Consider the following 12,052-nt stretch of genomic DNA (forward strand, 5'->3'; position numbering starts at 1 on the left):
TGGATTCTGCCAATCAGTGTGAAATGGAACTGGTATATTCAATTTTTTATCATATTATTGTTTGCAAAATGTTGACGTTTAGAAGAAGTTGTATATGATTTTTTGAACTTAGAAGTGACAAGAGACCTTTCGGCCTTATCAGGTCTTGACAAGTTCCTGCTTTTTGCTCGAAGGACGGACATCCGTCGCATCAGCTTTGACACCGAGGACAGGTCAGATTATGTCATTCCACTGGCTGATGTACGCAGCGCTGTTGCCCTTGACTGGGACGCCAAAGGGGAGTACATTTATTGGACTGACGTCACTACCGACTCCATCAACAGGGCTAAATGGGATGGAACAATGCAGGAGGTACGTTCACGTAACTGCTTTGACCGGCAGGCTGAAACCTGGTGTGGGATAGCACAGAGGGAAAAGTCACAGGAGATCCTTTTTAATGGACAAAAGCATTCTGCAACCAATAATGGGGAGGCAGTGGCCTAGTGGTATTATCAACAAACTATTAATCCAGAAGATCAACTAATGTTCTGTGACTTGGGTTCAAATCCCACCACAGCAGATGGTGGAATTTGAATTAAATAAAAAATATCTGGAATTAAGAATCTACTGATGACCGTGAAACCATTGTCGTAAAAGTCCATCTGGTTCACTAATGCCCTTTAGGGAAGGGAATCTTTGCCTGGCCTGGTCTATATGGCCATCAGTCGATTCTTAATTACCAAAAATATAAATTTGAAAATCATTAGTCTTCATCAAATCATTTGGCAAATTGTGATTTTCATCCAGCGAGTCTTCCAACTATGTTGTTGCATGCAGCTGTCTAAACATTGAGAACAAATTTAACCCATGGGTGAAATCCACAGTGGACTCAAAAGTTTTTGAACAATTTCAGAGGATTCGTTCACGAAAATCTCTTGAGCCAAGAATACATTTTCTTCTGGACTTTTTTATTAAGATTTCCCATTGAAAGCCAGTGACAGCGCCCTAAGTTTCTCAGTAAAGGTCAGACACTGGGGACACCTGGAAAGGGGTCTGCCTGTGTGCTGTCATTTTAGGTGCCCAACGGCAATGTGGTTGACTCTCAACTGCCCTCTGAAATGGCCTAGTGACGCACTCAGTTGTATCAATATTTCACCATCACCTTCTCAAGGGCAACTAGGGATGAGCAATAAATGCTGGCCAGCCAACGGCGCTTTTATCCCACGAATGAATAAAAAAAACGCTATATTATGCCAGACACATTTATTGTGTGAGATTTTATCCTAATTAACTGTTGATACTTCGAAGATGAGGAAAACAAAGGCCGAAAATGAACTGAGGCTGATTAAATGTTGCATTATGGAGAGAAAATTTAATTTCAGCTATTATCCGATTAGATTAAGATTCAGAACAAGACCCAGTTGATATATTGTCTTGGACATTGTGAATTCTCTCTAGGTCGCTGGTATTGTGTGGACAATGTATAAATATGTTCCAGCAAAATGAGTTTTATAGACAGAATATTTTACCTAATTAATTTAACCGCGAGGAAGACTGTAATATATCCGTGACCGTGTGCTGGTGATTTGTTAAGTAGGGGCTTCATTTTTGAAGTTTTTTTTTAGACCTTAAGAGACTTTATGAAGCAACGTTTTATAATCTTTCCAATCTGTTTTTGTTCAGGCTGTCTTAGACACCAGTCTGGAAAGTCCTGCGGGTCTAGCTGTTGATTGGGTAACAAGCAAGCTTTACTGGACAGATGCAGGTAACCCAACCCAATGAAGTGACGTTCAGTGTATCTGTCATTGTCTGTTTCAAATACAGCCTCGTCGAAGTGAGAATTACCAGGAGACAAAGCAATCAATAATCATTTCCTTTCTAAAGCTTTTGGAGTGGAGAGACGGGGAGAGCTCTGGATTTTACAGTCCCTTCCACTAGCGGTATCTTCCAGTCCTGACAAAGTCAACGGACGTTTGCACTATAGAATCCCTGCAGAGCAGAAGGAGACCACTCAGCCCATTAATTTGCACCAGCTTTCTGACAGAATATCTTACCTTCTCCCCCATCCTATTCCTGTAACCCTGCACATTTACCAAAGCTAATCCATCTAACCTACACATTTTGAGATATTAAAGGGTTTTTTTTTTACAATTCACCTAACCTGCATGTTTTTGGACTGTGGGAGGAAACCGGAGCACCCGGAGGAAACGCACGCAAACACGGGGAGAACATGCAAACTCCACACAGACAGTGACCCAAGCCGGGAATCGAACCCAGGTCCCTGGCACTGTGAAGCAACAGTGCTAACCACTGTGCCACCCTCTGATAATCCCAGCACGCGATCCGCAGACTCTGACACAAGGGGGGCGTGGGGTTGCTCGGCGGGTTGGGTGGCTGGGCTGTTTGGAGGTTTGCGCGCTCCCGCCAATGCCTCATTCTTCACCTCTTCACATTCCCGATCAAGCCTCGCCGTGCCTTCCCGAGTGAACCTTCTCAGTTTTGGACGGCCACAAGCCAGGATCGCCCAGTCCACGGGGATGCTCTGAGGGCATCGCTGAAGCATTCCCACGGTCTTCCTGGGAGTTTCCTGCTGTGGCTGAGTTCGAAGTGGAGCAGGTCTTTCCGGAGTCTGGTGTCCATTACCCAGCATGCTCAGCAGTGTTCCACAAGGCAAACATTCATTTTAATCATTCATCTCCTTGTTTTAGGTACTGACAGAATCGAGGCCTCCAATCTAGATGGCAGCATGCGCACGGTGCTTATCTGGGAGAACTTGGACAGGCCCAGGGACATTGTGGTGGATCCAATCGGAGGGTTTGTTGATTTGCCTTTGCTAAGTAGTTTGAATGTTCAGCAAACTGAGTATAAATTACGAGTCCAAAAAACATTTCACTGATTTATTTGTAAAATGGTAATTTCATTTTCCATTTCTGTTGCGATTCAGTCCAACGTGAGGCAAATTTTGCTGTCCGGTTTCACCTTTTGGCTGTTTCCTGTCAGTGGGGTTACCTGACCCCAGCCGGGCCTTGCTGATTAGATTACAGCGTTCTACTGGCCGCACCAGAAACTGTTAATAATTCCGCTAACGTTGAAGCTGAAATGTGGGGCGGGACTTCAACGCTTAACGATTCCACAATTCGAACTAGTTCCTTTTGATTCTTTCTTTCTCTGAAGGTACATGTACTGGACAGACTGGGGGGCGAATCCCAAAATTGAGCGAGCGGGGCTGGACGCCTCTGAGCGGATTGTCATCATCTCCTCCAATCTCACTTGGCCCAATGGTTTAGCAGTGGACTATGAGACCGAGAGACTGTACTGGGCCGATGCGGGCATGAAGACAATTGAGTATGCCAACCTCAATGGCACTGATAGGCGGGTATGAGAACATAATCACCGCTCGTTTTGTTCTGAAAAAACATATTTTTAAATTCATTCATGGGTGTCGCTGGCTGGCCAGCATTTATTGCCCATCCCTAGTTGCCCTTGTTCAGAGGGCAGTTGAGAGTCAGCCACATTGCTGTGCCTCTGGAGTCACATGTAGGCCAGACCAGATAAAGATGGCCTTCCCTAAAGGCAACCAGATGGGTTTTTCTGACAATCGACAATGGTTTCATGGTCATCAGTCGTTCCAGATTGAATTCAAATTTCACCATTTGCTACAGTGGGATTTGAACCCGTGTCCACAGATCATTAGCTGAGTTTCTGGATTAATAGTCTAGCGATAAAAGCAGTATGTCTTTGTACAATATGGATTCAAATTATTTTCATTGTCATATTAAGTTCACTCAGCAAAGAGATTTTATAATTTTGCTTCCGTCCATCTGTGGCTGGTGCTTATATTTAAGAGGTTAATTTAATAAATATTTAATATTTATCAGGTTTGAATCCCACCACAGCAAATGGGGAAATTTGAGTTCAATAAAACTCTGGAACTAAAAGTCTACTGATGACCATGAAAACATTGTTGATTGTCGTAAAAACCCATCTAGTTTACTAATGTCCTTTAGAGAAGGAAATCTGCCCTCCTTACTTGGTCTGGCCTACATGTTAGAAGTCTCACAAAACCAGGTTAAAGTCCGACAAGCTTGTTTGGAATCACGAGCTTTCGGAGCGCTGCTCCTTCATCAGGTGAGTGGACTACATGTGACTCCAGAGACACAGCAATGTGGTTATCTGAATGGGATGTGGCCAATACATGCCCACATCCCATGAATGAATGAAATTAAACATGGTTGTACTGAATATTAATTGAATGTAGTTACTCATTCAGGATAAAACACAATGGTTTCTTAAAAGCAAAGAATAACCATCCAGTTCCAATAGATGGATAGCTTTTTGAAATTTATACCACAATTGAGTTGCCTCAACTTGGTATCTTTGTACTTCCGAGATTACGTTGCAAATCCACGTTTAACGCAACAACGATTCCACGTGATTCAAACTGTCTTTTCCCCACTTGTTGCGATTTTCTCTTCTAGGTGCTGATTGGTAGTCAGTTGCCCCATCCTTTCGGATTGACTCTACACGAAGATAAGATTTATTGGACTGACTGGCAGTCAAAGAGCATTCAGAGTGCAGATAAAAACAATGGCCTGGGACGACTGATGCTGCGAGAGAACCTGGAAAACCTCATGGACATTCACATGTTCCATCGGCACAGGACGCCAGGTAAAGAAAGAAAGTGCAACCTGTGATTCAGGACTAAGAACAATAAACATCAGAGGAGAGGCCCTTCGGACCTCCAAGCCTGCGCCGAACACATTGTCCTATCGAGACCGACTGCTTATATCCCTCTATTCCCCATCTCTTCATGTGTCTATCCAGATAAGTCTTAAATGTGGCTAATGTATCTGCCTCAACTACCTCACTTGGCAGTGCATTCCAGGCCCCCACCACCCTCTGTGTAAAAATCTTCCCCCGCACATCTCCAACCTTTCCCGCCCTACCTTGAACTTGCGCCCCCCTTGTAATCGTCATTTTTGTCCTGAGAAAAAAGCTTCCAAATGATCACCCTATCTATGCTCCTCATAATTTTATCAATTTCTATCAGGTTGCCCCCTCAGCCTCCATCTTTCCAGGAGAACAATCCCAGTTTATTCAATCTCTCTTCATAGTCGATACCTTCCATACCAGGCAACACCCTGATAAATCTTTCCTGTACTCTCTCCAAAGCATCCACATCCTTCTGATAGTGTGGTGACCAGAATTGGACACGGTATTCCAAATGTGGCATAGCCAGCGTTTTATTAACTCTAACATAATTTGCCAACTTTTATACTCAATGCCCCGGCGATGAAGGCAAGCATGCCATAGGCTTTCTTCACCACCCTTAACTAGCTTCAAAATAACCTGTGGTTTATTGTAACTAGACTGAATGAGCCTTTTAACTAGTGCCTTAGGATGTTATTTGTAAAAGATTAATGCTTCATTTATTTATTTACAGTGGCGTCCATGTGCAAGATAAACAATGGTGGCTGCAGTCACCTCTGCCTCCTTGCCCCTTTGCCCAAGGCCTACAGCTGTGCGTGTCCCACCGGCATCAACCTCCTCTCAGACAGAAAAACCTGTGCACCTGGTAAGCTGTGACTCCCACCTCGGTTGGCGGAGGAAGGTGTTTGAAATAAACAAAGTCTGTTTCAGATGAAGGGCAAGCGGAATATTTTTTGGAAAAGGTGGATAATGAGTGCCTGGAAAGGGAGTAACTTTTCTCTTTGCTGCACAGTAATGTGCCAAGGTTCAAGATTTCCATTTGAAAAATGCTTCTGAGCTGTGAGCTGAACTGTATTTGAACTTCAGTGGGTAATGATAGCGATGTGATGTTGCTATTATTAACCAGCAAAAGTGACTCGAGTTGCTAGGTGTGAATATATCGCTCTTTGTTTCCATTCTGCAGAGAACATGGGCTGTTGGGTGTGAGTGTCTATTAGGTTCTGTTGATGGATGTTCTTTTTTAGGAAGTATTATTGAGTTACGAGACCAGCGGTATGACCGGATAACAAAGGACAACATCTCTGTTCCGTGCGGACAAAGGTTTCAAAAAGATACACTTGGAAAAATGGTTCCATTTTGTCCGCTCTTTGGGAAGAAATAATTATCAGGATTTGTCAATGAAGAAATATATAATATATCTTTTAATCCAAAGTGGGCCCAGAAATGGTTTAGCTGGATGTCCAACGTCCTGATCACTCACAGAATGGGAGGTTCTAGACCATCGCAGCGGCTTTGCACATCCCCATGTGGTGGTAACTGAAGTAACACAAACCAGTAAACAGCTGACTTTGTTTGGAGGCCCATTCACCTTGGCCTCTCTGTTCACATAATCTGTGACTATCTCCCCCAGGCTCCAGTGACCCTGGAGGGGGACAGCTGCAGCCAGTGAGTGACCCATGACAGCTCTTCTGGGTAGGTGTAGGCAGCAGGAAAAGGGCCCAGGAACATTACACTTGGTCCAGTGTAGGGGGGGGCAGCTTCCGAACCAGCCACGTAGCTGGGGAAACGTGTGAATCTGCGATGTCGAATCCACTGGATCTTTCTAGAAGCAACAAAAGGCGCAGCTGCCAATAATTTACTGAAGAATCTCGGCAGCGTCCACACATCAGACTCAGTCTGCCAATGGCTGCCATGCAGGATGTTAAACAATGCATAGTTTAAGGTAATAAGGTAACGGGTATTGAGTATTAATGAGTTAATTATACTCAGATGTGTATATAAAGTAGAGTCAGCGCGCAGTGGGGAGAGATTGTGCGAGAGTATAGACGTAAGTTCTGTAATGAGCAGCAAACAATTTCTAGTCTCCATGTCTAGACTCCATGTCTAGACTCCATGTTGTCTTTACAGCCAGGCTTGGGAGTTAACTCTGACATTGGAGGGCCCGGTGACTAGAATAAACATCTCAAAAAGCTAGATAACAGCCTGCTCCTGAAAGAATAGCATAGCATCTTCAGTGAGGTATTTTAGTGATTGCTGTTTGGATAAGGATCAGAAATCCTAAGCTCAGTCATGAAGTTAGATTGGACACCAACAATCTGGTTTTTGGCATTAATGTGAGGATATGATGTTTCACCCCAGGTGCGATTCTACTGACAAACTAGGAAGCTTTTATCAAAACTAACTGTATTGAACAATACTTAAACATGACAAGATACAATCCTTAACTGCTAACCTACACCTGTGAGTTCTAATTCAAGCAATATTCCTCTTACAGGATGAAAACCTCTCTTCAAATCAGTTATCAAAACATAGGCTTACGTATTTGTACTTCGGTTGCCAACCCCTGAGCACACAGGCAACCTCCAGAGAAAGACAAAAAGATGCATTTTGTTTCTTTCAGAACCAAGCAGTAACTGTTTAAAAAAAAAGAGAAACTGTTTTTCCCTGCAAGCTTAGCTCTTCCCATTACACTCACAACTTTATCTCTATCAAGCTAATCAAAAACTCTACTCTGAAACCCCAAGGGGAAGAGAAACAAATAAACACAAATGAATTAACTCTGTTTACACAAACACACCATTAGCTAAAATGAGTTATTATCCTGCATTCTCAGCAGGGAGCTGCTTGTTTTTCAGACAAATCAACTCCCTGCAACAAAACACTACCTCTTACAAGAAACGTGATCTAAATATATTTTGTAAAGGCTCAGTGGAGCAGCAAGGTGGCACAGTGATGAACGCTGCTGCTTCACAGTGTCAGGAAAACCCTGCTGGCTTCCTGGCTTGGGTCACTCTGTGCGGAGTCTGCAAGTTTTGTCTGTGTCTGTGTGGGTTTCCTCGAGGTGCTCCGGTTTCCTCCCACAGTCCAAAAGACGTACTGGTTAGGTGCCTTGGCCATGCTAAATTCTCCCTCGGTGTACCCGAACAGGCGCTGGAGTGTGGCGACTAGGGAATTTTCACAGTAACTTCGTTGCAGTGTTAATGTAAGCCTACTTGTGACTAATAAATAAACTTTACTTTGAAAGATTATTGAATAGTTTAAGAATTTTTTTTCATGTAACTGTGATTCTTTTACATTAACTGCTTTTTCCACATGATTTCAGGTATGACTAGCTTCCTCATATTTGCACGGAGAACTGACATTCGAATGGTGTCCCTCGATATTCCTTACTTTGCTGATGTGGTGATGCCCGTCAATGGATCGATGAAAAATACAATTGCAATTGGCGTGGATCCCAAAGAAGGTGAATTTTAATTGATGTGAACGCTTTGTACTGACACCTTATTGAGATATAAATGAATGAACGTCACTGAATTATTGATTTATTCATTGCTTTCCCATTGCCAAACCTAAGCTAGAGTTGTACTTTCTTTGACATTGAGATTTGAGGATGTGGGGGTAGAATTAGGCCATTCAGCCCCTCTTTGCTGCTGTCATTTAGTCAGACTGTGGATGATCATCTAACACAGCAACACCTTCCCACACTAACACCCCACCCCTAGATTCCCTTAGCATCCAAAAATCTGTTAAACCGAGGCATGAATTTACCAATTAATTCTAGCAGAGACCCACAAAGCCTCCGCGGTCAAGTTAATATCCTTTTTTGTATCAGTGGTGGCACAGTGGTTAGCACTGCTGCCTCACAGCGCCAGGGACCCGGGTTCAATTCCAGCCTTGGGTGACTATCTGGTGTTTGTACATTCTCCCCGTGTCTGCGTGGGTTTCCTCTGGGGTGCTCTGGTTTCCTCCCACAGTCCAAATGTGTGCGGGTTAGGGTGGATTGGCCATGATAAATTACCCCTTAGTGTCCAAAGATGTGTAGGTTAGGTGGATTACTGGGGTAAATACGTCGTGTTACGGTTGCTGTCAGAGGGTCAGTGCAGACTCAATGGGCCAAAGGGCCTGCTTGTACATTGTAGGGATTCTATGAAATTTTAATTACAGGATTCCAGTTACTCTTTCAACAAAGACTTTAACAGAATGAGAACTTCCTTCTCGGAATAAAGCCACGTGTAAAATCAGGCCGAGGACTGTGGGTGGAATTTTCCCGTAGCGCCCGTTCCGAGACCGGGAATTCCACCTGTGGTCAACCGTCCTCCAAATGATCCGACACATTTTCCACCTCGCCCCTAATGATTCCCGTGGTGGCTAGGACGGGACTGGAAGTTTTACCCCGATAATAGTAAACCTTTCTCAATAGTCTGGGCTTGTGACTTACTCACGTTCGGCCCAGTTGTCGATGTGGATTCGATGGGCCGAATGACCTCCTTCTGCACTGTAGGATTCTATGATCCTGTGACCTCTGCATGGCCTGTGTCCTGCCCATAATGATTCCTGTGGCAAATGGGAAGGAAAATTCTGTGCTAAAAATCCAAAGCTGCATTGTCCAAACTGTTTCACAACAAAGCTTAAGTTGAAAATACATCGGAATTAATTGGTTGTCAACTTTGATTTAACTCCCGTTTGGATAAAGTTGTTTTTTGCCCACGGTTTTGTAACCTCAACGAACTTTCACGAGCCTCGTCACCCTGTGAGTGAAATATATATAAATAGGAGCAAACAAGAGGGTCATTGGACCTTTCACAAATGGACCCACTCCTAGTGGAACTGAAGCATTGTCTTTTTACTCCAGGCAAGGTGTATTGGTCGGACAGCACGCTGAATAAAATCAGCCGGGCCAACCTGAACGGATCGCAGCAGGAAGACATTGTAACGACAGGTGAGGGGTCAGGACAAGCCGGCACATCTCATACAGGGATTCACCAGCACCTCTGCAGAACACTGGGCAGAGTTTAGTGCCTTCCCCTGAGCAGGCCCTGATGGCTGGGCCAGGTGTTGGCGGGGGTGGGATGACATTAATTGGGGTGCGGAGTGGGAGATGAGGACCTGCCTTCCTGCCCTGTTGAAGCCCGTGACAACGAGGCCTGTGAACGCCACCCCCCCTCCCCCCCCCACCGATACATGTAGGGATCCCAGAAAAGGAAGCCATGTTGGGCTTCTCATTGGGTGGAGGGGGAGCTGTCTATTGTTGTCGGGCACTCAGTGCTTGATCAAAAGGCCTGGTATTGGGAATGGGATGTGTGAGGTGCTGAGTCACGCCTGCCATTGCTGCTGACTACGCCCCCCCCCACCTCCCCATGGCCTGGCTATGTCAACAATCCTCGGCCTTGGATGGGAGTAATACCAGAAGTGGCCACAGCCTTCCTGGCGGTGCTGCTGAGCAATGACAGCTATTGGCCTCTGATTTGCTGGCGGGACACCCCTTGATCCTGGGGAGGGCCCACTCCCGGCCTGTCAAATCACCGATTGACGCTTGATTCAGGGGCCCCTCCCAAAAAGAGGCAAGGTCGCAGCACTGCAGTGTCACTGGACTCGTAATCCAGAGAGCCAGACGAACGCTCTGTTCGAATCCCACCGTGGCACATTTTGAATTCAGCAAAACGAGATGATGCGAGGGTCTCGACAGCTCGCTAGCTGGCAGGAGACACCACCATCGCTTCCGGTAAATGCCGCCCAAAGTCTGAGGGAGGGCTGTTAAAAATGCATTTTGTTGGGAGCAATATTGATTGGGTCTCTTGTTTCTCTACCAACAACAGGACATAAAAAGTACGTGGTTAGCACTGCTGCTTCACAGGGCTGGGGACCCAGGTTCGATTCTCAGCTTGGGTCACTCTCTGTGTGGAGTCTGCATGTTCTCCCCGTGTCTGCGTGGGTTTCCTCAGGGGGGGTCTGGTTTCCTTCCACAGTCTGAAAAATGTGCTGATTAGGCACGTCAGCCTAATTCTCCCTCAGTGTATCCGAACAGGTGCCGGAGTGTGGCGACTAGGGGATTTTCACAATAACTTCATTGCAGTGTTTATTAATGTAAGCCTGCCTGTGACACTCTAGACTGTTTAAACTTTAAACTGTAGAATTACTTTGTGTCCAAAAAAACCATACAAATCAGCCACGATTTGTACTTTGAAGCTGTGTTTTAGTATGCATAGGCTGTCAATGCCTACACAGCAGTGTGGCACCAGGTTGATTCACACCTCTGTGCAAGCAAGCTAGCATAACATGCTATGATAGCTTGGTTTCCTCAACAGCAATGTTCACTCAGGACACGTTTGCTATTGGAAGGGAGAGCAGTGCTGTAATTATTGGGAAATGAGCTCTCGTTCGAAGGGTGTGTCTTATAGATGGTGTTTTCTCAGGACTGATGACAACTGATGGGCTGGCAGTGGATGCAACCGGCCGGAAGATATACTGGACCGACACGGGGACGAACCGGATTGAGGTGGCGAACTTGGACGGAACGATGAGGAAAGTTCTGATTTGGCAGAATTTGGACAGCCCGCGAGCCATCGCCCTTCACCACGAGAAAGGGTGCGTAGGCCGATCGAGAACCTGCTCAGATGTGTGGCAACTTCTTCAATTTGTTATCGTCACCTCACTTTTGCATAAAACATAAATCAAAGTATCAGAAATGAGCTCTGTTTAAGTGGCGTGTGGATTTGTTTTATTAACCCCCCCCCCCCCCACCACTCCCTGTCACCCGGTCTCCTTGTACTGAGCCGCCCTCAGGAAGCTGAAGAACATGAAGAAAGCTGCCTTATATATTCCAGTCTCGTCGCCGTGCTGTGATTGTTAGTGATGCTTGGCTCAGCTTACCTGAGTCAATCACGGTCTTGTCTCTCAGGCAGAAGGTTCAAGCTGGCACTCCAGTGTTTATCATCTGGCTCCAGTACCTCATTATCTCCAGACCTTGAGCTCATAATCTGGGCCTATTCTTCAGTGCTGTCATGAGGGGTGCTTTATTGTCAGACATGCCATCTTCCCGATGTGATTTTAACCCTGTCCCTGTCTATTAGGGACCCCCACAATCCAAAGATGTGCAGGTTAGATGGATTAGCAATGCTAAATTGCTCCTTAGTGTCCAAAGATGTGCAGGCTATGTGGATTGGCCATTCTAAATTGCTTCTTAGTGTCTAAAGATGTGCAGGTTAGATGGATTGGCCATGCTAAATTGCCCCTTAATATCCAGGCATGTGCAGGTTACGTGGATTGGCCATGCTAAATTGCTCCTTAGTGTCCAAAGATGTGCAGGTTACGTGGATTGGCCTTGCTAAATTGCCTCTTGGTGTCCAAAGGTGTGTGAGTTAGG

The 12,052-nt window shown here is 45.3% G+C and overlaps 1 protein-coding gene across 3 annotated transcripts in view; it reads left to right on the forward strand.

Moving 5' to 3' along the window:
* Window positions 1-12,052, forward strand: part of lrp4 (low density lipoprotein receptor-related protein 4) — a 397,853-nt gene that overhangs the window by 328,331 nt on the left and 57,470 nt on the right. For all 3 annotated transcript variants that reach the window (XM_080189863.1, XM_080189864.1, XM_080189865.1), the window contains exons 17-25: window positions 143-351; window positions 1,663-1,744; window positions 2,688-2,793; window positions 3,154-3,355; window positions 4,458-4,647; window positions 5,423-5,554; window positions 8,012-8,152; window positions 9,542-9,628; window positions 11,103-11,274. In XM_080189863.1, coding sequence (XP_080045989.1) covers window positions 143-351; window positions 1,663-1,744; window positions 2,688-2,793; window positions 3,154-3,355; window positions 4,458-4,647; window positions 5,423-5,554; window positions 8,012-8,152; window positions 9,542-9,628; window positions 11,103-11,274 — 1,321 coding nt within the window. The remainder of the gene's footprint in view (window positions 1-142; window positions 352-1,662; window positions 1,745-2,687; window positions 2,794-3,153; window positions 3,356-4,457; window positions 4,648-5,422; window positions 5,555-8,011; window positions 8,153-9,541; window positions 9,629-11,102; window positions 11,275-12,052) is intronic.

The sequence above is a fragment of the Carcharhinus amblyrhynchos genome, chromosome 6 (genome assembly GCF_965287045.1).
Source record: "Carcharhinus amblyrhynchos chromosome 6, sCarAmb.v2.hapA, whole genome shotgun sequence".
Lineage (NCBI taxonomy): Eukaryota > Metazoa > Chordata > Chondrichthyes > Carcharhiniformes > Carcharhinidae > Carcharhinus > Carcharhinus amblyrhynchos.